We start from the raw sequence: 26,851 nt of genomic DNA on the forward strand, positions 1-26,851 counted from the left end.
TCGCGGTCCGACGGCACCTTCGCTACCTTTGCGCCGAGAAGGACTTAGCCGAGGGCAGTGGTACGCAGGGCTGCTGCAGTTGCCGGGAGGGGCTCAGGCCCAGGAGCTAAGGAGGGAGGCGCCGGCATCTGGGCGAACTCAAGCAAAAGAAAGCGAGGGCGGCGGCGGCGAATCAGCGGCCGGCGCGTGCGGCCGCGCGCCCCCCGTATCCCCCGCGCCCTCCGTGCGCCGCGTACGTGCGGCGGCCGGCTCCGCCCCCCGTAGGCGGGGCCTGGGGAAGCCGCGGGCGGCCGGCCGCGGCCCGGGAGCTGCTGCTGCTGCTGCGGCGGCTGCACCCGCGGCGCCAAGGCCGAGGCGGAGACCGGGTTGCGAGCTCGGCTGACGTGCGGGATCCGCGTGGCTCGGCTGCAACGGCTCGTGCGGCTGCCTGAGCGTCTCGGCTGGTCTGTGCGCGGCCTCGGCGAGGATGCGGCTTTTCCGGTGGCTGCTGAAGCAGCCGGTGCCCAAGCAGATCGAACGCTACTCGCGTTTCTCGCCATCGCCACTCTCCATCAAGCAGTTCCTAGACTTCGGTGAGTGCGGGGCCGCGGGCCCCCGCGGTCGGTACGGTCCCCACAGCCCCGGGACGCGGGGGCGCTGCCTTCCGGGGCCGCCGCCGCGGGTCTCCGTAGCTCGGGGCAAAGTCCGTGGGAACCGCAGGCGGGGCTCCAGGATGCCCGGGGACTCTCCCGGGGACTCGAATTTCGGGGAGCGGAGGGGGCAGGGCCTGGCACCCGCACACCGGCCAGGGCTTTACCTGGAAACACGGAAACCGCGTCCGAGGACCCTCATCCGGGCGGGACTCCCCAGACCTGCTTCGGTAGCTTCAAATCTACTTGACACAGACCTCACCGTTCTTAAAACTTAGTAGCGGAATGTGGGTGTAGCTTTTTAATGTTTTTATTTGTAGATTATTTTGTTGTTGTTGTTGTTGTTGTTGGGTAAGAGCTGTTTAGAAACACCTTGAGGTCGAATAAATTACGCAGTGGCATTTTGTTCCTTTTTTGCCCTAAGGTGCCCCCGTGTGCCTGGAGCGGAAGGACTCGAACTGTTGTCCTTTTCGTGTAATGTTAAAGCCGTTAGAGGCCTGGACTGCAAACGCCTTAGATGCTGGGGAGGAGAGGACGCGTGGGCTCCTAGCGTCAGAGTAGGGTCTCATACATCCCCGGTCTCGGGGCCAGCACCTTTAGTCGCGCCTCCCCTTTTGTGTCCCACCACCTTCTACCCGGTCCAGTGGGCTGATGGGCAGCTGACCCGGATTGAGGTGGGAGCGCAGAAGACTCGGCCCTCCCCTTCCCGGAGAGGCCTAGCTGACATGGAAATAGATTCCACCACCTTCTGCTCGCGGGATCCTGTTTCCCCAGAGCGGCGCCTTTTCAGCCACCGAGCGAATACTTAGAGTTGCTGAAGGTGAGGGAGCTGGTTGTGAACCACCTGACAGTGAAAGCCAAGTGCGCACCCAGGTATCCGACTGGAGTTGAGCATCCTTGAAGGGGAATCGAATGGAGCAGCAGAGATGTTCTAAGCTCTCAAGGGAACATAATGGGAGTCCCTGTAATGAATTTTATGTAAATGTAAAGGGACGGTATCCGCTGGGAATAAAAACTAAAAGTGCAGAGGAGGTAGGACAATCCAGGAAGATCAGAGATGCAAAATGTGATGTTGCCTATACTGACAAAGTGGGGATAGGAAGAGAGGACTAGGTTACAGTGGAGACCAAATTAAATTTTAAGAACCCGCTTTGCCAGGGAGTGATGAGGAAAGTCAGAATTTGATGAGATGTTGATCTTTGCATCTGAAACTTCACTCCTGGAAGCTTTTCAGTAGTTAACCATCCCTGGCCTCTTTTGACATTTTAGAGGTTTGAATCAGCTCCTGACTTCAGGGTTTAGAAAGAAAATGTCACCGTTGCTGTAAATAGCATGTTTTCCACCTCCAATTTATGGTTTAGAGAAGACTCTGAAGGTATCAGCTTCATGACCTAACCAAGTTAGGTTAATTCACAGTAAAAGGAGCGAAAGGAATCCAGAAATTCCTAATTTCTTCCATCCTCAAAATTGACGTGATAGCTCTGCTAGCTTGGCGAAATTTCAGTTGATTTAGGTCTATAGCAAGCTAGTATCTACCCATGTTAATAGGTGTCTTGGCAAGAATGTTACTTGAGTAGGAAAACCACAGTGGGAGATAGTGTTATCATGGAAAACCCATGGGACCGGTATCTAGAAATAAGTGTTCTAATTTTTGCTCTGCCACTAACTCAAGAGTGTGGCCTTGGCTGAGTGAACCTCACTGGGGTTCATTTTCCTCATTAAAAAAACGTGTAGATTGTATCAGGTAATCTCTAAAACACGACTCCTGAACTGTGTGATTGTAGTTTCAAAGGAAGAGGGATGAGCTTCTGAAAAAAAAATTACCAAATCTCCTGATAGGTATTTCCCATAAAAGACTTCTGACCTATTTTGGGAGAGGTGGAGGGATATACTAATCTAGGATAATGGAAGAAGCCTAATAATTGAAGTTTTTTCCCTTATAAGGAAGCACACAGAAGAGCTATATATAATTGTAGTGGAATTTGCTAGAAACTACAAGCCTAGTTTGTAATATCCAGAGACAGGTGGCGGGCAGCCTATGTTTAATGACAACAACTGGAAGAAGAGTGTTGTCACACGTCTCCACTTCTACCTTTCTTTTAGTTCTTCTAGCTCTTGATAGTTCTTTTGTGGCAGGCAGTGTAGGAGTTTGAGAATTTAGACTGGATGTGGGGATATTTTTAAGGTGAGAGGCATTGTGCCCCTTCATGGTTGTTGAAAATGGCAGATGAAGGCCACCTCAAATGCTTAAAGGACCAGCTGGGCAGCAGCAGATGACCACGTGAAGCCAGCCAGGTGTGGACCGTGGCAGACTGCGGAAGGTATGTGCTGGCTCCAGAAGGGGCAGGTGAGCGGCAACAATTCAGTATATTTGAAAAGACCTGAGGCTCAAACAAAGTGGACCTGTGGACCATATTGACCTCTAGGCTGCCACTTGGTGACCTTTCAGATTTTCTCCCTCACTGTCTTACAAACAGGACATAAATTTTTGATTGACCATATTTTGGACAGGGACCAAAGAAAGCATGTACATGGAATTCGGTGTCTCAGTATTCTTTATAAGAATGTTAACAAATAAATTGTAGTTTCTATGGCCACTGAAATAGCTTTATTCTACTAATCTATCCACACTAGTAAAATAAGGAGATTATCTTTCTGTTTAAGTGAAGGTGGAAACTGGTTGTTACTTCAGAAGCAGTGATTTTATTTTAAAGAAGGGTTTCTCATTCTCAACACTCTTGACATTTGGGGACAGGTCGTGGTTGGGGGTGTGTCCTGAGCACCGTTGGAGGTTTACTAAGGCAGCATCACCGGCCTCTACCCACTAGATGCCAGTACCTATGAGACGGCACCAGCTGGGACAACCCAGTGTCCCCAGACAGCCCCATGTCCTCTGGGGGAGCAAAACCAGGCTTTGTGGAAGACCACTGCTGTAAAGCATTTAGATCCGTGGTTTTCATGCCTGGGCCCCATCCCCCAAACTTATGTAGATGGTCTGGGGGTGGGGTGCAGGGCACTGGTATTTTTAGAAGATTCCCAGGTTGTTCTTAAGCATAACCAGCATTGAAAACCACTAATTAGATGATCTTCTGCTCCTGAGTACTGTTGCCCTTTCCTATGTTTGCCATATTTTACTGTGCCCTTTAAAATAATAAGAGTTTTGGGGCACCTGGGTGGCTCAGTGGGTTAAGCCTCTGCCTTGGCTCGGGTCATGGTCCCAGGGTCCTGGGATCGAGTCCCACATTGGGCTCTCTGCTCAGCAGGGAGCCTGCTTCCTCCTCTCTCTGCCTGCCTCTCTGCCTACTTGTGATCTCTCTCTGTCAAATAAATAAATAAAATCTTAAAAAAAATAAAATAATAAGAGTTTCTTGAACTCGATCTTTGCTTGAAGTAAGGCCTTCCACCCAGTTAGCAAGTGTAGCAGAAGTAGCAGGTGTTCTTCCTGGATTAGGAGTTCATTCTAAAGGGTGGGTTTGTTTTTTTTTTTTTTAATGAGATTTTCTTTTTGGTTTGAGGTGGGAGTTACATGGTTTCAAATTCAAAAAGTGCCAAAGGACATGGAAATGTCACCTTCCTACTTTTGTCCACTAGCCTCCCCATTTTTTTTGTATAAATGGCAGCTTGTTATTGTTCTGTCCATACCTTGCTTTTTTAAAATTTATACCTTAGGGAGATTTCTATATCTTTATCTACAGTACTTCCTTTTCCTTGTTTAGGGCTTCTGAGAGTTTGTTTATATGACTGTTCTATAACTCATTAGCCAACTCCCTCTTTATGGCTAGTAGGTTGTTTCTTGTCTTCGCTGTGGCAACCAGCGTTAGCATAAATTGTCCCATACGTGCCTCATTCTGTGTCTGTATGACTGTATATACAGGACATATTCCTGAACGTGGGATTACTACCCCAGAGGTGTGTGCATTTGAAACTTTCATAAACGTTGTCAGATTGCTTTCCCTAGAGGCTGCCTGTTTATCCTCTCCCTAGAAGTTTCCGAGAGTGCCTGTTTTCCTGTGCTTTTACCAAATCGTCGGCAAACTTCTGATAAGTAAAAAGTGTTATCTAGTTAGAATTTTTTTTCCTTGAGTAAATGATTTTCTATTTTGGTTTTTTATCATGGAAACTTTTGACCCTTAAAGAACTAGCAAGAAACGGGTGTTGAACGCTTGGGCTCATTGTCTGGATATCCACGTGCTGTTCATCTGTAGATCTCGTGTGTATGTGCAGTCTCTCAGATTTTCTTGTCAGGTGCCATTGCTTGTTTCAGAAGACTTCTTTTTTTCTATATTACCACCAATTTATCTTTCAAATACTCTGTTCTTTAAAGGTTTGGTAGTGGGGTGCCTGGGTGGCTCAGTTGGTTGACAGTCGGATTCTTGCTTTTGGCTCAAGTCACGGTCCCAGGGTCCTGAGATCGATCCCCACCTCAGGCTGTGGCCCTGGGCATGGAACCTGCTTAAGATTTTCTCCCTCCCTCTCCTCCCCCTTAAAAATTTTAAATAAATAAATAATAAAGTCTTTACCAAAAAAGATTTGGTAGACTCCCCCTGTACCTTTGAAACCTAGTGTGTTTGGGGACTGTTGCTGTTTGACAACTTTCTGTATTCTGTGGTATTGAGCTGTATAGATTTTCTGTTTCTTCTGGAGTATATTTTGTTATATTTCTTTAGAAAATTATCCTAGTCATTGAGGTTCTAAGTCAACTTGCAGAGCGGAGATCGTAATCTCTTAATTTTCTCTGTGGCTTTTCTTCTTTTTTATATTCGTTCTCTCCTCCCCTTTCTCGATTAGAATTATATGGTAGTTTATGATTGGATTCCTTTATTCGTTTTATGAGTTTTGTTTTCTAGTTCATCAGTGTCCACTTTGACTTTGTTAATTCCCTCTGACCTCCCCAATCTCCTCACGTTTGTTATTCTTTTCCTTCTGAGTTGGACACTTGGTTTCTTTTCTCTTGTGCTCTTTGAGTATGTAGGGCTACAGTTCCTCCTCACGGCTTTCGCCGCTGACCTGTCCGTGTCTGGTCCTCTCTCCTCCCAGCTCCTCCCAGCTCTTCTGCATGTTCAGACTTCAGTTCTTCTGTGAACCAGGAGTTGTTGGAGTTTTTAAATTTTCAGGGCAGGCACATCCTGCCTTTTAATTTTCTTTGTCTAGTTTTGTTGCACTGTGGTCCCAGAATGTTATCTGGATGATTATTTCTTTATTTTGCAGATGTTTACTTTGTGGCCCAATATATGGTCATTTCCTTTGACTGTTCCTTGGGCAGCAAAAAGATGATGTTTTCGTCTCAGGTTACAGAATTTGATATATCAGATACACCATATTAATTATGCTATTTGTTTCCTGTACCTTTACTTTTTTTTTTAAATCTACTTGACCCATCATGACCTGAGAGAAGTTCAGGTCTCCTAATAGGATTCTCTTTCTCTGTATCTCTCTGACAGTATTTCCTTCATACCTGTCGGCTGCTGAAACATTCTTAATTGTCATGTCCTCATTGTGAGATGTACCCTTTAGCGATTGAGAGTGCTGCCCTCTTGCTGGATTATTGCTTTTTAGCCTGGATTCAACCTTATTTGACATTGAGATCTACATCTTTATTTTCCTCTTGTTTAGATTTTCTGGTGGAGCATTGCTGTTTTATTTTGTGTTTTTTTTTCCCCTCAGTCTTTCTGAATTACTTTGCCTTAATTATCATCTTGAAATGTAGTGTAAAGTTGGGTTTTGCTTTGTGAATCAAACTTTCTCTTTTGTGTGGCTAAGTTTAACCAATACATGTATTTGTTGATATGAAAGATCTGTCATCTATAGTGATAAACATCTATAATTTTCTCTTGCTTTTATTTTTTTAAAAGATTTTTATTTATTTATTTGACAGAGAGAGATCACAAGTAGGCATAGAGGCAGGCAGAGAGAGAGTGGGGGGAAGCAGGCTCCCTGCCAAGCAGAGAGCCCAACAAGGGGCTCAATCCCAGGACTCTGAGATCAACCTGAGCTGAAGGCAGAGGCTTAATCCACTGAGCCACCCAGGTGCCCCTCTCTTGCTTTCTGTTTTTAATGCCTTTATTTTTCTACTGTATTCCATATCTCATTTGCTTTGTTTTATTATTTTTTTTAACAGTTAGGTTTGAATTTTTGGTTCCTGTGATTATCTTAGGCCTTCTTTGTCCAGCAAGGTCACCACTAGCCGCTTGACCCTCTTTAGCCCTTGAAATGTGGCTAGTGTGACTGAGAAACTGAACTGATTTAGATTTAAATGTAAAGCTGATACCTGATTCAATTGATTGGCAAACTTCTGTGTTTAGAGCAGTTTGGATATGTGACTCTCCCTTAACTGTAAATTTGATGAAATCTAATTATAGGTCAGTTAACTTCTGATAGAAATTTAGGTTTTGAATTGAGTTGTGCACAGTGGCTTTCAAGGACTTAATATGAGAAATCTATGTTGATTCCTTGTAGACATGATAATATTTTGGATATGTTAGATTCAATGAAATGTCAAAACTTTCACCTGTTTCTTCTTGAGTTAATGTGGCTGCTAGGCAGTTTCAAATTACATGTGTCCCACATTATTTTTCTTTTTTTTTTAAAGATTTTATTTATTTATTTGACAGAGGGAGAGATCACAAGTAGGCAGAGAGGCAGGCAGAGAGAGGGGGGGAAGCAGGCTCCCTCTTGAGCAGAGAGCCCGATGCGGGACTCGATCCCAGGACCCTGGGATCAGGACCTGAGCCGAAGGCAGAGGCTTTAACCCCCTGAGCCACCCAGGCGTCCCCCACATTATTTTTCTATTGGACCGAGGCTTCAGATAGTATATATAAATTCCTTACTAGGAGTAAGAGAAGGATCACATTTCCATGTTCAGAATAAACATTTACTTCATTTTTCAATATAACTTTTATGGTCTTTTCCTTGTGAACCAGTCACTCTCAGGATTTTTGTACTAATTTTTGTTCTTTAAAGGGCAGTTCATGCTAATGGTGGCTCTTCATAAACTTTGTCTCAAGGGAACTATCCTACCAGCGCAAACAGAAACAAGTAAAAAGCTCTATCTTGAAATTTCTTAGTTTATTTCTTCTCAGATTATTTCTCTTTATCCTGCTCAAGTGTATGGGCTTCCTCAAATCCAAAACACAGGATTGTTTTGAAAGGAAATGAATACACAGGGAAGAAATCCTAAAGAAATGACAAGGACTTTCCTCAGCTATTTGTTTTTGTGTGTCAAACTACCAACAATAGACCAGAGACAGAGTCAATTATCAACCATGAATGGGTGAGCAAATAAAATTGTCATTGTTTGTGTTGTTAATGGAAAAGAAATGGTAGCTCCTTGTTATATTTGCAAAAATCTGAGTTCTGTCTTTCCATTAAGTAGTTGTCGAATGAAAACTTCTCTTGGTATAAGGGAAGGAGAACTTGGACTGTTGAGATGTAAATTAAGGTCAGAACCTGCTGAATCTTGAATGACTTGATAGGAAATGATTCACATTTTCATTTGGAGCTGCTCTTGATCTTTCAGTCTCACTCTGGCCACTTTTGATTCCTTCTCTCATCACTTTGATTCCCTCCCTGCACACTTACTTCCCATTTGTTCTGTTTCCCAGTTCCTTTGCTCTTGTCTTTTGCACAGCTGCACTGGTTTCAAAGGGGTTTACGCCCGCCCTCCCTTTATCTTATTTTATTCAAAACTGTCTCTTCCCAGAGGGCAGCGCTCGCCCCTGCTTTGGAACCTCTCCCAGCTGCTTCAGCTGTTTGCTGTCTGCAGAGTGGGCGCTCTGTGACGGGTGATTCCTGGCTCCCTGTAAAGGTTATTAAACGCTACACACCTTAGTTGTTATATAAGTTTAAATTTCCATAATGTCCACGCATTTAAATATAGCATCTCCCAGATTAAACCACCAGAAGGCAGGTTGTCTGACAACTCTGCCCTTTTTTCACAGAAAAGATTTCTACCACCGTCACACTCCTTGTGAACCCAGGAGCTCTTTAGCCATCAGAAGGCAACAGTTTCCTTATTTTTACTGTTCTTGAGGTTTAAGGGCCCAGCCGCCTTCTATTTTCCTTTAGAAAGTATTTTAAGATAGAAATACCCACTGAAAAGTTGACTTTGGTTTCAAATGACTGCTCTTCGAAAAGTCTTGGTTTTTAAGGTCATTTTTCTCCGCCAAGCCTGATTACCACTGGGGAGAAGAGTGATTCTGTTTCCAGAGGAGATGAAAAGATTTTTTTTTGAATTATCATGTTGGGAAAGAGGAAAAACAATTGCATTTTGTTCCCGAGTATGTTTACTTTGTACCTTAGCAGATATTTACACGATACACCATTTCTCTAAGCAGGAGGGTTTTTCTACTGGGAGGAGTTGCCAAGAATTAGACTAACCTGTTGGGAGACAGAAGCCTACTATTGAGAATTAAAGGGCAAGAGAGCGATTTCAGTTAGGGTAAAGATGTCTAACTTGACTAAATGCATCTTGATCAGTACTTAAGCTTAAAGTCAGAATTGGCCCTTTGGGGCCTTCATGATCAGATAGGGTTGGATTTCAACGTAATCTGGTTCATCAGGCTTGGGGCACTTCAGCTGTGGCTCTGGCTTGCCTATCTTGCAGTTTTGTGTGGGAGTCTGTAGTCTTGAAGGGGAGACTTGGCCACACTTGCTGACCTCCCGATGGGTGATGTCCTCCCACCTGAGCTTAGGAAATTCGCTAGGCTCTTGGCACGATTTGAGAAACCTTGGATTTATTACTGGATGGAATCAGAAAATATCACTGCTTTTGCTTTTCCTTTTCCTTTCTGTCACATGGGCATTTAAGCACTTGACTTCCATGATAAACTGAAGTCGGAGTTGGGCACATACTTTTGTTTTAGGAATACCATAGTGGAAGATAGGTTGTCCAACTCTGTAGCCCAAGAGCCAGCCCCCTGTTTTGTTCTGTTTTTTAATTAGTAGACTTTATTTTGAATATTTCTAGGTTCACCACAAAATTGAGCAGGAAGTACAGGGAGCTAGCTCCCACAGACAGCCCCTGCCCAAATACAGCCTTCCTCACCACCAGCATCCTGCACCAGTGTGGGGCACTTGTTAACAGTCCATGAGCCAGCACTGGCTCAGCATCATTACCCAGAGTCCATAGTTTACATTAGGTATCCACTCTGTGTTGCTTGCTCTGGGTTTTGGTGACACCTGTTTTTGTAAAGAAACTTTTGTTGAAACATGCCTGTTTATTACATACTATCTGTGGCTTGAAGATCTGTTTCTCCCATTTGCTAGTGAGAGTGAATCTTGGCTGTCTGGAGCATAACTTGGAGTTAGGTAAGCCTTTTTCAGGTAATTGGTGGCTTCCCTATAGGGTATGTGCCCCTGAGTGGAATTACCAGGTGGAGGGCAAAGTTCATGAAGTGTGCTGGTGTCTCCACAGCCCTGACACAGTGAGGTTTCATGATTTTGATTGTATAGTGGGTAACAAAGAAGCTAAATATTTTCCCTTTTTTCCTGTGTGGGTTTATGCTATGCATTTTGTGTGTAAAGTGTCCTTGACCAATTACTAACTGGAATCTGGAGTTTTAATCATTTGCATGAATTCCCTGTATCTCTTTGGCATAGTAACCTGTTGTGCTGTGTAAAATATTGTTTGCAACTGTGTTCTCTTTTTTGGTAAAAGAATTATCCAAGTATACAATTAAAGACATTTGGAAAGAATATCACCACTAATTCTTCCATCCATTTTTTTGTGATAGCCTTGGAGCTTTTGCCCATTTATTTATGTATGTTCATGCTGAATGTTGGTTTCCTTCTTATTTAGAGCACAATCTGAGTTTTTATGTACTTGATCATTTGCAGTGCTTTTATCATGGTCAGATTTAGCACCTGTAGCATTTTGCAAATTGTTCCTAAACCCCTCTGGAATTCCTTGCCCTTTCTGATGGGACTCTCGTAGCTAACTCACTTTTGCTCTGTTCTGTTGTCTAGTTGCATAGCAACAGTTATTAAGACCTCAAATCTTTCTTTGTTGTTTCTGTTTTATCACATGCTAAGTTCACAGAGTAGTTTCTATTTGCGGATTCTAGTCAGTGAGACAACTTTAGTGATTTTCACTAAATATATGTTAACTTTTGCCTTATAATTTGTCTTGAAATCTGGTGACAGTAGTTTCTTATTTATTACCATAAATTTTTAGAAATTCTAGCTGTTCTTGCCCACCTATTCTTGGTAAATTAGTGAACTTACAGGAAAGTGTGCTAAGGGGACTGTGGGTGGCTTGCCTGGCATTAATAGAAACTAACCTGGAAGCATTCAGCTAGCCCATTTCACTTCTGTGGGGGTGGGCCAGTCAGTTTACCTCCATACTTCCCCTGGGGACAGAGCTGGGTTTGGTGGAGACCCCTGGTGGTATCCTTCATATCCCTCAAGGAGAAACCTAGTCCTGGTCAGTGTCTCATCTTCGCAGAGATGATACTTTCTGCCATAATGAATGGCACAAAAATCACAGCAAACTATTACATTTACAAAGGTCTAAATTTATACTCCCTCTCATTGATAGTTGGGGTTCTAACCAAATTGTAGATTATTTCCTGAAGCATCACGCAAGCTGTCGTGATTTTATTTTCATTCTGAGACTTGGTATGTGATTCCACTGGATCATTCGAGTTGTACCAGTCGAGCTTGCTTTCTCACTAGGGCATGGAGGTCAGTATATAATAGTTTCACTGTTGGGAATAAATTACTAAGTATCTCTAACATTTTCCTGGAGCAGAAAGTTAAATATTCCCCAGTGTCTCCTTGGCCAGAAAACAGTAGGGTCCTTTGAGATTGGTAACATACCTATCATTTCCCAACAAATAGTTAGGTTTTCACAGACCAGAACATACTCCAGGTTTTATCTGAACCTTTCCTTGGCTCTGTTCTAGTGGAGTACAGTGTTTCCTTAAACTTGGTAGCAGAAATTCCATGTATAAATTTGCTTAATTCCTCTGCTTCCCATGTTAAATAGAAAGCAAAATGGTATTCAGCATTGTGTTCCTCCTGTACTGGTCAGGTAATGAGCTCAAGTGAGCACTTTCTTTCTGATCATCCCTTCAGCTACTTCATCACAGTGAGTGTCCTTATCTCTAGAAACTGCCTTTTGTATAGAGGAAGACCACTTCTTTGGTTAGCCTTTTCCCCAGATTCTCTGCCATGACCTCTCAGGCCTACATACTCCTATTCCTGCTTCTGTAACCTTGGCTTGACTTCAGTAAAGCTGTTCAAGGAGGAAATGAAAATGGACTCTTTGGAAACTGAAAAACAACGAGTAGATTCAGCTAGCATTTTCAGAGTACTTACCAACACTGGTATAAAATACAGTATCGTAGACTTCTCACACCAGTCGTGTGTGTGTTACAAATGGGGAAACTGAGGTTCAGGGCAGGCAAGGAAAGTACTCACACGTACAGTAGAGCCAGGGGACCCAGGACCTGCTCATCTAACCGCCCCTCTGTAGTGAGGAAGTAGCTAAGGATAGGGCGCAGTGTGGGAACAAAACACACCCCAGGGGAAGGAGCGACAAGTGCCCTGTCGCCGCATGTCAAGGGTCACGGCATCTTGAAGGGCAGCAACTTCCTTCGTGAATGTGTTCAGCAGTTTTGATCTTTCCCATGTAGGATCATCTAGAGAAGGAGAAACCGGAGAGTTGGTAACACTGAGAAGTCTCTTAAGACTTTGAGGACGTTCTTGGTCAGTTTCCTAAGAGGCTGAAACAAATCTCAAACATGAAAATAGAGACTAAAAATAGATGGGTAAATATCCCCTGTCGGAGCCTAAGGAGGTTTTTTGTTTGTTTGTTTTTGTTTTTTTTTTTAAGATTTTATTTATTTATTTGACAGAGATCACAAGTAGGCAGAGAGGAGAGGCAGGCAGAGAGAGAGAGAGGAGGAAGCAGGCTCCCCGCGGAGCAGAGAGTCCGAGGTGGGGCTCCATCCCAGGACCCTGGGATCATGACCTGAGCCAAAAGCAGAGGCTTTAACCCACTGAGCCACCCAGGTGCCCCGCCTAAGGAGGTTTTGATTTGTTTTCGCTGGTTGGATTTTTTGTGAATCACATTAGTCAGTGGTCTTTAGTCCTGCTGCTGGTGAGAATAATCTGGGGCGGTGTTTGGTGGTGGTGGGGTGTGTGTGTGTGTGCACGTGCGTGCACACTCACCATGCATACTCACCGTGCACACACCATGCACACTCATGCACATACGCATGCCTAAAACTAGTGACATCTGCCCCCATGGAGGCCCATTAAATCAGTCTCTGGAGGCAGGGGCTGCAGTGTTGGTACGCTGGAGGTACCCAGGTGATTGTCATGTGTTAAGAATGACTGCATTAAGGGGTAGTTTAGGAGTCCATCAGCATTACTTGTACACCTGGATTTGGGGTGAAGTAGAAATTGAGAAGCTTTGGGAAATTGTCAAGGCATAGTCACTACATTTGGGAAACTTACAGATAAATGAGAAGCAGGGGGAAATACATAGATTTATATGTGCTAGCCAAAATTTATGAACCCTGTGGCTTTGTGGCATGCTTTCCTGCTGTCTTTCCTTCTCCCTCGAGGGTTTGTGTAACAGGGGTGGTTTCTGGGAATGTGTGATGTTTACCCTCTTGTCTTGCATCCAAAGTGCCCTTGGAGGCTTTCTGGGTGGAGAACACAATTAGAAGAACACAGAGAAAGGTGTGTACTACTTTTCTTGATTTTTGGCTCCTTCCCTTGGCTGCCTACTTGTAGCAGTGCTCTCTCCAGACTTGTTCCAGAATTGACATTATTAGGCAGGGTTGGTGTAGGATAAATAACTATATAGAGATACAAATCAAAATCTAACCCTCTCAGGTTCACCCAATGGGAGCGTGAGCTTAGAGATCATCTCTCCAACCTCCCCAGTTTTGTATGTGGCAAAGTCAAAGTCCCAGGTAAGGAAGAGCCTATCTGAATCATCGGCTGGTTGTTGACATGACACCTTTGCCACCTTTTCCAGGGTGACCCAGAAATTATTCTCTCTAGGAGGCGAAGGGAACTTAACATTTGTGTACCATTCCCTGCCAAGCACAACAGCAGGCAGATGTGGCTGTAATTCTCCCCACATCCAGGTGCAGTAGATACTTGCATTTCCTGGATGGAGATGCCGAAGCTTAGATGACTTAAATATCCTGCCTAAGCAAAGTTAGGGGCAAGACCACACTTAAAATCCAAGTAGATGGAGTTTTTCTTTCTTTCTTTTTCTTTAGAAAGGGAGGGGAGCCGTAGAGGAAGAGGGACAGGGAGAAAGAAATCTCTAGCAGACTCCACACCTAGCATGGGGCTGGACATGGGGCTCGATCTCACAACCCTGAGATCACAACCTGAGCCGAAATCAAGAGTCAGGTGCAGAACTGACGGCCACCCAGGTGCCCCTCAAGGGGATGGAGCTTTTAAGCCTGTGCTTTTTTTCAGTTCAACATAGTATACCATTTCGTTTAACATAATATGCCACTACCCCAGTGCACTTCTTTCCAGCGAGCATAGTCTCTGTTAGTAATGCGAAGGTTTTGTCTAAATATGTTCTGCTAGACGATCCGGAAGTCGCGTACTCAACCGCTCCTCTAGTCTTACCAAACTCTCAGGCTGGTACCTGCTTCATTTACTTGCACTGAAACGGTTCTTATTCTGAGGGCCACCCCCCCCCTTGTTCGCCTGCTTATCGTCTCTGGGAATACGAGCAGCAGTCTGTGTGCACTTGTACTCCAATCTTAATTTCTGGTGCGCCCCCCACCCCCAAGTAGCATGTGCGGGCAAATCCCCCAATCCCACTACGTTGCAGTGTCTTTAGCTACAGAATAGAAACGATAGTGTCTAATCCCAGGCTTGCCGTCCCAGTGAGATGGAGAACGTGCAGCACAGTGTGTGGCACATGGTCAGTGCTCGGTTGATGTTGGCTCTGCTTTTATTATGGGAAGCCAGTGACACAGCATTTCCTGGATGAAGTCAGCTTCCTGCTAAGAATAAAAGCTGCATAGGGAGCTCTTAACCTTGAATGTTAATTACCTTAAAGTTTGTTGGCTGTAGGTCCCAGCTCTAAAACCTGATCATTTTCCAAGAAACGTAGCACTTTCAGTTCATTTGTGCTTTTGAGTGCTCCTGGCTTCGGTCGGATCCTCTTCATTCGCTGTAACGGTCAACTTAACGTTTTGCTTTGGTTCACCTCGAAAATGAGCACACGGTGACCTTTACTTAAATGTTCCTGCTTCCGAGACAACAAGGCATCCTGTAACTTACCAGTCCACCATTAGGACTAGATCCTAAAGCCCCTTCTGGAATTGGGCTGATAGGAGTCTCTGTGCTGGCTTTGACTACAGTTGTTTCTCATACGCTCTAGCAGGTCCAAGCTGTGTTTGTGTTATCAGTTCTGAACACATCCACGCCTCCCCCCCCCCCCCCCCGACTCTCTGGCCTGACAGACTATACTGACAATTAACTACCACTTTGTTACCACCTTCCTTCCTACCTTTGGCTCCTCCTCCCTTAACTTGAAGGATTTGATACCTTTGACCAAACATACAGAACAGAGCAGGCTATCTTTAAGAGGAATTTACCATTACCAGCAAATACGACCTTACATCCCTGAATTGTATTTGCTACAGTAAGTTTATATGGAAACTTAGTATTTTGATTTTCAGTTCTAATCAGGAAATATGTATTAAATACCTACGGTGTGTTGCATATTGTGCTAGTAGACTCTGCAGTGTCTGAGGCATTCTGGGACCCACAGGACATAGAACTCAGTGGGTGGGGGGGCGAGGCGGAGGGGTTGCCCAGGCAGAGGACACAGACCGTGACCTCACAGTGAAATCTATTCACACCTGGCATGCAGAAGGGCAGGTTTCTCACTAATCTCTTCATGGACACATACCTACCTTAAAGAGTAAATGGGATTCTAAAGAGAGAAGATCAGGGCACCAGTGGGTGTTACTCACTCACTTTCCCTCAGTACAGAATAGAGGCCCCACAGGGAGGGTCCAGTAACCCTCACCTGCTTTAATTAAGAACCCCATCATGATCACCCTGTATCCCTTTTTCCTGCAAGAACAACAAAAATCAGGGCACCTGTGTGGCTCAGTCAGCTAAGAAGCGTCTGCCTTCAGCTTAGGTCATGATCTCAGGGTCCTGGGATGGAGCCCGACATCCCTGGGATCCTGCTTCTCCCTCTCTGCCACCCCCTTCCCTGCCCCGTTTGCGCTCTCGCGAGTACGTGCTCGCTCTCCTTCTCCTTCTTCTTCTTTTTTTAAGATTTTATTTATTTATTTGACTGAGAGAGAGTCCAAACAGGGGGAGCAATAGAGGGAGAGGGAGAAACAGACTATCTGCTGAGCAGGGAGCCTGATGCGGGGCTCGATCCCAGGACCCCCGGGATCATGACCTGAGCTGAAGGCAGACGCTTAACCGACTGAGCCACCCAGGCGCCCTCTCTTGTTCTGTTGAATGAATAAATAAAATCCATAAAAAGAAAAGAACAGCAGAAGTCATTACATGACCATGAGCTTCCCACCTCCACTACATATGGTAGCACATTCTGTATGAGATTTTGATATTCTTTGTAGAAAAATCAAATGGCTCCAGTTATTGGAAGACTTTTTTTTTTAAAAGACTACTTTTAAGGGGCCCCTGGGTGACTCAGTCCATTGAGCGTCTGACTTCGGTCATGATCTCAGGGTCGTGAGATTTAGGTTGTTTACAGTGTCCCTCCCATATCTTTATTTGAAAAAATTTTAGACCTTAGGAAAAGTTGTAAGAATAAGAAAGTCAACACCCATGTCTGGCACCTAGATCCAGCAGTTACTTTGCCATATTTGCTTTTTATCTCTCGCCTCCCCATCCATCCCTCTTCCTGTCTCCTTTCCTCCCCCTTTCTCTACACGGGCTTTTCTGGCTGAACCACTTGAGAGTAAGCTGTAGGTGTCACCATGATGCCTGGATACTTAAGTATGCATATCCTAAGCGTAAGAGTATTCTGCTGATGACTGCTTATCACCGTGATACACTTATCACACTTGGGGAATTTCTCATTGGTATCTGAATATTCAAATTTCCCTTCATGGCTCTTGCCTTCAGTATTGGACAGCTCAGGTCTAGAACATACTCCAAAGGTACTGTGGCCGAGCAGGCTGCTGAGCTAGATGCCACAGAGCCCAGGAGGGGCTTCTGCCCCAGGAAGGTCCCACAGATGGAGGTGGGGGTGACAGGTACGACTGGCTGGCTGAAAACCACAGAATGCCCCAGAAGTCTGCAAACCTGCAAACCTGCACCCTGGCCATCGGAACATGAGTAGGCAGGCAGTTATCTGTAGGTCAAGTAAAGGGCAAAAGGAGGCTCTTCTCTGCTGACACTAAGTGAACTACTCAAGGACGATTAGGGATCCTGCTGTGGAGTTGGGACCCCACCAAAAAGCCCTAAGTAACCAGTTATTTGGGGTCCTCACTTAGTTGGTCTTTGAAGGCTGTTTCACTGAAGCATTACTGAACAAGTGTAGACCACCAGATGTCTGAGGGAAGCCCACGGTGAGGAAGAGAGACTAAGATAAATAAATGCCCCCCCACATGACCCCAGAAGAAACAAGTTCAGGCAATGAAAGAGTGCTTTCAAATGTAACTCAAGAAATAAATCATCTCCACCTCCTCACGAACATCTTAGGGCAGGTCGCACTTTGTAAAGTTGGCCGCGATGATGCTTTTCTACCATGTGCCCTTGCCAGCCCTTGTTCAAGAGGAGGGGGAGTCTGTCCCCTGGAGTCTGGACAGGCTTTTGTGACTAGCTGTGTGACTTGCTGAGCCTGAGTCGTAAAAGGCCACACAGCTTCACCTTGTTTACCGAACCCAGGCAAGAGTCCGGCTAGCCCAAGGTGGCCAAGCTGTGCGGAAGCCTACGGAGAGGCCACCGGTTAGTGCTCTGGTAGGCGAGCCTGGCTGGCAGGTAATTGGCCCGAGGTTCAGGCTTGTGGATGGGAAGCCTTCTGAAGCTTCCAATTCCGGCCTGTCTAGTCACTGCCCACCCCCCTCTAGGCCTAGCCTTAGTGTTTTCCAGGTGTGAGGTCCCAGACAAGCCATCCCTCCTGTGTCCTGTCCGAATTTCTAACCCACAGTGTCGGTTATGTTAACAAAATAGACATTGGACTGAAAGAAGTAGTGTGATGCCTGGATGTTGTTGGGGCCTTGAATTTGATAGGGGATGAAGTGTGTGTGAAATCTGCGGTCTTTGGCTCTTTGGTTCTGAAGTTTCTGGCTCACCGTTAGAAATAATAACCAAAACAGTCTGGCCTAGAGTGGAGGCAGCCTCAAGTGTGGTAGAACCCCAAGTTACCTCTGTTGATCTCTATTTATATTCAGGAATAAGTTTTTCCCAATAAAGGAAAACTGAAACTTCTCAAGCAGTGAAGTGGTATTTCTAGACACAGAGTAAACATTTTTAAAGTATGCAAAGCTCTTCTTTTGAAAGACAATTCAATTAATCTTTGCTTAGCCCTGGTAAGTCCAAAGATTAATTACCTAGGATCCTAAAATTCAGTGTTTTCAAAAGATCAAAATCTTACAAAAGATGTAACTAGAGAAAAGTCAGAGTTGTCCCTAAAGTATTTTCTCACTTATATTTTACCCGTTTTAGCATGGTTAATAGTCAAAATACATTGCAGATGCAAATATGTAGTTGGCAGTATTTAGGGAAAAAAACCCAGCATAACTAGAATGAGCTGATCATTCTGTTGGTCTTTGAGGTCTGGCTGTAAGTTGTTTTTCTTTCCTTGCTCTCTTTTTTCACTCCCTGGTTCCCTTACTGCCTCTTCCAAACCATCCTCCACCACGTGATAAAACTAAAAAACGTGGACAGAGAGAGCCCTCAAGTAATCCAGACAGGGGACTCTCCATTTGCGGGGGGCATGTACTCAACCCTCTGCTTTAATTTTAAGATACATTATCAGGTCATTTGATCAACTGCAGAAATATTCTGCATCCTGTAAATGAATCAGAAAGAGGATTAAAAATTTACCAGACAGGGGCACCTGGGTGGCTCAGTGGGTTAAGGCCTCTGTCTTCAGCTCAGGTCATGATCCCAGGGTCCTGGGATCAAGCGCTGCATCAGGCTCCCTGCTCAGGTGGGGAGCCTGCTTCCCCCTCTCCCTCTCTCTGCCTGCCTCTCTGCCTACTTGTGATCTCTGTCTGTCAAATAAATAAATAAAATCTTTAAAAAAAATTTGCCAGACATACAGGCCACTAGGGAAACCAGGCATAAAGAGTAAGTCTGAACTCTTGCTCTCAGAAGGCTGGTCAGACATTCCTTTCCGACCATAACTGTCACTGAGATGGCTCCCTGCACTTGCCTGAAAGTCGCTTGTGTTTCTCTGTCTACTCATCCTATGTGTGGGTGAATGGAAAGTCACTTGGAACTTCTCTACACAAAGCAGATCATACCTTTTGCAAATGTAGTAATTGTCTCCAGCTTCTCAGTGAAAGGGCAGAGTATGAGAAACAGAGGACAGAATGGGGCGCCTGGGTGGCACAGTCAGTTGAGTGTCTGACTCTTGGTTTTGGCTCAGGTCATGATCCCAGGGTTCTAGAATCGAGCCTTGTGTCTGACTCTGTGCTGGGCATGGAGTCGGCTTCAGAGTTTCAGTACCTTTCGCTCTGCCCCCACCAAGATAAATAAATACATCTTAAAAAAAAAAAAACGAAAAGAAAAACAGAGAACAGAAGAGAATTGAAGGGTCATCAAATGAGCATGAAAACCTGAAGAAATACGAATGTCGTGAAACAGTGACTTCTTTGCATTCACTACGTCAAAATGTTCCCTGCCCTTCACCCCCCTCCTTCATCATCCTCTGAACTGATGCTAGGGAAAAATGTACCTGGGAAAACTGAATAAGGTGAAGCATACAGAGAAATGCAGGATAAAAATAGAAAATTAAAATTAAGGAATGTAGAGAAGCCAAGTAAGTGGGGAAAAAATGAAGCTGAATAACTGGAAAGAATCACTGGAAAATACTCAGTCTGCCGGAAGCCTTATAAAACCTGAAGCCTTTTAGAGGACGTTCAATTAAAACCAAAAGGCTTTTGTTTTTTTAAGTTGAGTAAACAAAACAAAACCCCCCAAAAGATTGTTGGAACCCTTTGATTTAAACTGAGTATCCAGCATTAGTACATAGGATAAAATACTTTCAATGTCCATGAAAACCACAGAAAGGTTACAAAAAAGTTGGATCTTTCCTATTTATTTTTAGGTTCACTAATTAACTCAAAAAGGCTTACCCCCTTGTTTAAACTGAGGTGTAATTAAGGTATCTGAGTACAACGAATTCAGCTCTAAAGCTAAGTGAGAATGTAGGAGGCAAAACCTGAGATTTTTCAGATACTCTTTTTTTTTTTTTTTTTTTTAAAACTTCTGGAAGTGTTCTCTATCTTCCCAGTAAATCACTGAGAAACTACCATAGGTCGGGTACTCTCATCGGTGCCATGAGGGATCCAGAGACAAAACAAGGTTCTTTGTCAGCTCGTTCCTAACAAGCCGATAATCCGAGACGGCCAGAATCAATGCCTCCTGGTATTTGGTGAGCTTAGAACATCCCTAGTCGTTGAATTTTCTAGTTAGTGCAGAGGTGACCAATGTATGCATCAAGGCCTTTTATTTTAAAAATAAATAAAAGTGGATGATAGGGACACAACATACTTTAATCCTTTTTAATCCCTTTTTAATTATGTGGAATCCTCAAAGGAGCAGAGGTAACCGCACTCGACCAGAATGTACCAGAGCTCTGGGGCCCAGCAAGCGTCAGGTTCTTGGATCTGGTGCCCCACGGCCTCCGGCTGTTCTGCTTTCTCATCGTTTGAGATCATTAGTGCTGTCTCTTTAATGAGCCCCCTCTTCTAAATTTTAAGACGTTGTCAGTGTTAACTCTGAAGCGCTTTCTAAGCCTTACCACACCTCTGCGAGGTAGGCCCCGGTCCTGCAGAGGGTTACACCGCGGCTTACAAGTGTAAGGACACTTGCCGTGTCCATGACGCTCAGGAGGTTCAAGTCCGGATTCTAAACCCAAGTCTAACTCTGGCACGTGATCTTGGCCTAATAATATTGTTCCAGAGGTCTCCCGTCTTTTATCTGAATTCTGAAGGTCACGAAGCTCTAAAACTTGAAGCGGTTTTTTTTTCATACTTTGGTGGCAAAACACGACCCGAACTTACTTCAGGCCACGGTCTCTTTTCTGCTCGCTGTAAATGTTCCCAGATTTCACCACTGCTCTGTCATGTCTTTGTAATAGACAGTAGATGTACGTACTCGTACTCCTTTTACCTTCCGAAAGTCGGAAAACCTTGACATTCTGAAACCCTGGAGCCCTGTGCGTTTCCACCATGGACATACCCTGATGGCCCCGTGCCAGCTCCTACTTCCCGTCCTCCCCTTCCTCCCGACACTAGGCTTCCAGTTTGCTGCTCCTAATACCCTGTGGATATGGCAGTTGAAATGTGTAAACTTTAATGTCCGAAAAACTCAGTTTTTTTTTCAACTCCTGGGTTTGTACCACTACTCGCAGTTCCAGTCCAGCTCCCACGGGCCCCTCCCTTTCTGCGAGGAGAACGGAGACACTTCTGTGCTTGGAAAGCAAGGGGCCCTTTCTCTTTAACCAGGATGCAAAGCGTTTGTCCTGGTATGTGAACAGTTAGATGTACATTTTACTTTAGATAATAACGGCTCCTTCGTTTTGTGCTACAATTCACTGTGGTTTAAGTGTCAGCACTTTTAGTGCACTTAAGATGATACGTCTCTGGGAATCATACAGAACGTTTTAGGAATAATACATATTATCTAAAGCAAAGTAGCCAGAGTCCTTTTAAATGTTAATCATCTGACGCCAAATAAATGTGTTCAGAATAGATGATGGAAGGTCATTGCTGGGATATCATACCCCTTCCTCCTCACTCAGGGGAAAAGTGGAGAACAGAATCTTTGATGAGTTAAAGATGCCCTGAAGGCCTTAAGTATATTCACCTAGAATGAGGCAAGTAAGGGCTAGATTGCTGAAGACTGATCTTTTATTCTAGCTTTTTTTTTTTTTTTAGGATTTTATTTATCTATTTGACAGAGAGATATCACAAGTAGGCAGAGCAGCAGGCAGACAGAGGGGGAAGCAGGCTCCCTGCTGAGCAGAGAGCCTGATGTGGGGCTCGATCCCAGGACCCTAAGATCATGACCTGAGCCAAAGGCAGATGCTTAACCCACTGAGCCACCCAGGCGCCCCTCTAGCTTTTTTTTTTTTTTTTTTTTTTTAACGGAGGGGTCAGGAGTCAGTGGGGGAAAGAAAGGTTCTGCAGATGACTTTCATGAGTGGGTTCTTTTATTTCTAGTCTTATTCAGTGGGGGAGAGGAAAGGAATAAACCAGAACTTGGCTGCAAGTGTTGGCAAATTAGATTTACTTCTGGATCTCTGGTTTGCGGCCTGTATCACATTTGGAAGAATGAGAAGAGTTTGGAGGAGAAAGTGTTCCCTGAGCCTTGCTTGTTTGTCTCGGGGCCTGGCCCCAAGGTTGCCCATCTCCGAACAGCCTCCTGGCAGCACAGAGCATCAGGAAGGCCTGTGGAGTCGGAGGGAGTTGGGGTAGACCCATAGGTGTCACAGAGGACGGAAGAAGGGCAGATGTTTACTGCCTGCCTGCTTCGTGTCAGGCTCCGTACATGTTATCCCACTTAGTTTTTACAAAAACTGAAATTTCATCCCCCTTTTTTAGGTTAAGATAGCTGCGATTTAGAGCAATTAAGAAGCTTACCAAAGGTTTCTTATCCCCAAATTGGAGGAGTTGGGGCTGAAGCACATTTCTGTCCCCAAAGCCCATGTCTTTTCTCTCGTGTCCCCCATCCCCCAGCCATCATCAGGTTTACAGCAGGACTCTAAGGTCATGCTACTCTGGTCAAAGCAGCTGGGGAAGGGGCTCGGGTTTCCTCCTTCAGGTGGCTATGTCCCTTTTCTCTCCCTGTGTCCTACTTACAGAAGTTTTAGACACAGGCAGCTCAGGGCAACCAGTCAGCTCCGTGACCTCTGTCTTTATGGTCAACGCTGGGTCTTACCTTTTTGGACATGCCAGAGTAGATCACTAGGCTTCTGAGTGCACCTGTAAATGCACCTGTAAATGGGTTTCTCTGGCACATCTTGAGTCAATCAGAGCAGGTCTGTGGCTGCTTCCCAGAGTGACAAAGCTCTGATTCCTGGAGAGAAACATTTGAAGAACGCCTTAGGAAACAGTTGATGCACAGGAGGTGAATATATGTGGAATGAATGGGTCTGTTGCCTTCTGGAAACCCCTGTGAACAGGAGTGGATTTGCATGTTCTCCTACTTTTGTACTTAGCAGTTTTCCCACAGTGTTTATTTGAAAACAAATTCAGATTATATTCCAGGTCATTTTTATATCACCACCGGCAACACTAGCAATATATTTGTGTTAAGAAAAAAAAAACCAAACTGCTCTCAAGGTTGCCTCTTAGAAAAAAAATGTTCTTTTTTCTATTCTAATTAAATTATTTTCTTAAACTTGCAATTTCAGAGGATAAAAATTTAACTAGAGACTGCAGGATTGTTCCTTTTTTTTTTCCCTCCTAACCAGTAACCATGCTATCATGAGAGCACTTTATTATTACACCTGTTAGATTATAAAATCATGGAACATTTATTGTCTCTTAATAGGGAGAGATAATGCTTGTGAGAAAACTTCCTATATGTTTCTACGGAAGGAGCTTCCCGTAAGACTGGCCAACACGATGAGAGAAGTTAATCTTCTGCCGGATAACTTGCTTAACCGCCCTTCGGTGGGGTTGGTTCAGAGTTGGTAAGTAAATAATGTGGCTTTACATGGGTCTTCCCATAATGCTCTGAACACCTGGCATGGAGCCCGTTTTCCCTAAAAGTACGTGAACTGCATGTGTGGGGATGAGTCATTTGGGATAGCTGCAATTTTCCAAGCAATTGAAAGTTTTTTTTTTTAAACTGACAATTTCAAATTGTCTTAATGAAAAGACTTCTAAACTGTATGAGACAGCTTTCTTGACTTTGCAGATTTTATTTATTTTTCTGGTTATAAATGTAATTGCTCACTGAAACAAAAATTAGAAAGTAGAGAAAAATGTAAAGGAATAGGAACACAGTGCCCCACGTAAACCAGTCTGCAGTCCATTGGATAAGGGGATGTTGCTACTTTTTTTTTTGATTTTTTTAACTTATTTATTTGTTAGAGAGCGAGCGAGCACAGGCAGACAGAGGCAGAGGGAGAAGCAGGCTCCCCGCCGAGCAAGGAGCCCGATGTGGGACTCGATCCCAGGACGCCAGGATCATGACCCGAGCCGAAGGCAGCCGCTTAACCAACTGAGCCACCCAGGCGTCCCCGGATGTTGCTACTTTTGAGCAAGTCTCAGCCTTGCTCCTTCTGTTTTCCTGTTGAGGGAGTTTCTTGGCGGCCATAGTTCTGTTAGAGAAAATTATGTCATTTAAAGGGGAACCTCCGATTGTAAAGATACCAGTGCCTAATGTGCTTCATTTGCCTTAATGAAAATTAAAAAAAAAAAAAATCTCAACAGAGAATGACATAAAGTTTGATCACATACAGCTCTGATGCTGCAAGCATGTGTTATTTAATTGAGGAAGTCGATTTGTGACCAGACTTCCCCCTAGGTAAGTAGGGTGAGGTCGGTGAGCGTATACTCGAGAAACACTTGCATGTCTCCTGTGTATTATAGAAGCAAGCACAAGTCACGGTGGAGAAAGCTGGAGGAGTTTGAGAGGCCAGATGCAAACAGCACTCCTGAGCCAGTGCAGAGAGGAAGTGCTGTGGGCATGCAGAGGAGCGGGGAGAAAGGGCCCCTGCGGCCTTGGGCTTCGCGCTGCCCCTGGCTGCGTGGATGGAGTGGGTAGGAACAGGGAGAACATTTTAGGGGAAGGGAACGATGTGGACAGATTGAAGGAGAACGGAGCTTTAATTAGTTGGCTTTTTAAAGGGTTAATGGCAGCTGGGCTGTCCAAAGGGAATGGACATTCAACAGTTATTCCTCAGTAATAGTAATTAAATCCGTGCTCAGGGCGAAGCATGAATTGTCTGAGAAACAGCAGATGAGCTGGCCTGAGCGATCAGGCGCCCAGTCCCAGTCCCAGATAAGCCGCAGCTCCTCCCTGTGGCAGGCTTAGGGGCCCCGGGGTCCAGGGGAGGGAGGTCAGAGAGCGGCTGCCCTCCCCCCACCCCCCGGTGGAGGGGTTGGGACTTCGGGACTCCGCTGTCACCATCCCTTGCTGTCCACTGCCATGCGTACTTTGTTCGAGCAGCAGCAGCAGCAGCAAGCGCTTGTTTGCGTGAGATTTCTTTATTGCTTCAAGAGCATCATCAGAAATTTTCCAGCAGAAAGTGTATACTCACTATTGGGGTCATTGTGGTGGGGATTGGAGGTTGATTAGCTGACCTGGTGGCAGTGACTGACAGTCCCACGTCTGTTGCTTACGTAAAAGTTACTTTGAAGCTTCGAAGTGAATTTGCTGGCAAAACATAGACTCAGATGACGGGGTCAGCTCTTTTTTTGCCTCATATTTCTCGTCCGTAGCTTACTTAAACATATGCCTGTCACTTCTTCTTTTTTAAAATTCAATTTTGAAATAATTTCCTATATAACAGAAAGATGTGCAAGACTAGTAGCGAGAATGGCCATATGCCTTCACTCAAATTCACTACCTGTTAACATTCAGCTAACATTTGTCCTGTCGTTCTCATTCATATTCTCTCTCTCTGGGTGTGTGTGTATGTGTATACACTTAGGGTATATCAAACGTGTAGTACTCACATACATATATGATACACATTTTTTTTTTCCTAAACCATTTGGGTTAATGGTGGACATGCCCCTGTACCCCTAACGACTTTGGTATGTATCTCCTTAGAACAGCTCTTAGAAAACCACAGTATGGGGGCACCTGGGTGGCTCAGTGGGTTAAAGCCTCTGCCTTCAGCTCAGGTCATGATCCCAGGGTCCTGGGATCGAGCCCTGCATCGGGCTCTCTGTTCAGTGGGGAGCCTGCTTCCTCCTCTCTCTGCCTGCCTCTCTGCCTACTTGTGATCTCTGTCTGTCAAATAAATAAATAAAATCTTAAAAAAAAAGAAAACCACAGTATGATTATCAATTTTGGAAATTTAACATTGATCCTGTAGTATTTTCTAATGTGGGAGAACTTTTTCTCATTTCATTAATTGTCCTAATAGTGCTCTTTTTTTTTTTAAAGATTTTATTTATTTATTTGAGAGAGAGCATGAGGTGGGGTGGTGGGGAGAGGCAGACTCCCTGCTGAGCGGGGAGCTGGATGTAGGGCTTTATCCTAGGACTCTGGGATTGTGACCTGAGCCAAAGGCAGATGCTTAACCTGCTGAGCCACCCAGGCACCCCAGTAGTGCTGTTTTTTCCCCCCAGCAATCCCTGCCTCCCCAATGTAGGAATCCAGTTAGGGTCACACTGTGTACTTAGCTGTCATTTCCTTTTCCTCTTAAAAGTGACTCTTACGGGGCGCCTGGGTGTCTCAGTGGGTTAAGCTGCTGCCTTCGGCTCAGGTCATGATCTCGGGGTCCTGGGATTGAGCCGCGCATCGGGCTCTCTGCTCAGCGGGGAGCCTGCTCCCCCCCCCCTCTGCCTACTTGTGATCTCTCTCTGTCAAATAAATATATAAAATCTTTTTTAAAAAGTGACTCTTACTCATAACAGGCCGTGAAGCCCACCTCAGCTAGAGTGTGTTCTCCTTGTTCGCTTGACTTTCAGGCTGGGAAGCTGGGCAGCATCTTTGGCTCCTCTGCACTCATGACTTAGGTCTCTAAGTGAACTACCCCTTTTGGAAAGGAGGGGTCATCTTCCCAGCATTCTGCTGGTGTGTGACAGGATAGAGGGCCTTGTTGCCTCTGGCTGACTTTGCCCTCTGTGGGAGGTCTGACCTGATGATTTCAGCAGTGCCCAATCCATAGCCTGATTTGCCCGGAGGCTTTTAAACAGTATACCCAGAGATGAACATACTTTATTGTCACGCATCGTTACAAAGTTCAAGTGAGGCTGACGACTAAAACATCATTCCTGCTTATGCATTTATATGCTTCACAGTCATTTTTTGTTACTGGAGTACCCTCATCTTCCCTCCGAAGCCTGGCTAGTAGGATTAGTCATAATTAATTGTTAGAAATAATTCTG

The 26,851-nt window shown here is 44.8% G+C and overlaps 1 protein-coding gene across 1 annotated transcript in view; it reads left to right on the plus strand.

Moving 5' to 3' along the window:
* Positions 1-262: 262 nt before the first annotated feature.
* The window catches only part of PDK3 (pyruvate dehydrogenase kinase 3), a 67,516-nt gene continuing 40,927 nt past the window's right edge, over positions 263-26,851 (plus strand). The window contains exons 1-2 of the mRNA XM_080794726.1: positions 263-572; positions 23,334-23,475. Coding sequence (XP_080650852.1) covers positions 467-572; positions 23,334-23,475 — 248 coding nt within the window. The 5' untranslated portion in view covers positions 263-466. The remainder of the gene's footprint in view (positions 573-23,333; positions 23,476-26,851) is intronic.

Source organism: Martes martes, assembly GCF_963455335.1.
Source record: "Martes martes genome assembly, chromosome: X".
NCBI lineage: Eukaryota > Metazoa > Chordata > Mammalia > Carnivora > Mustelidae > Martes > Martes martes.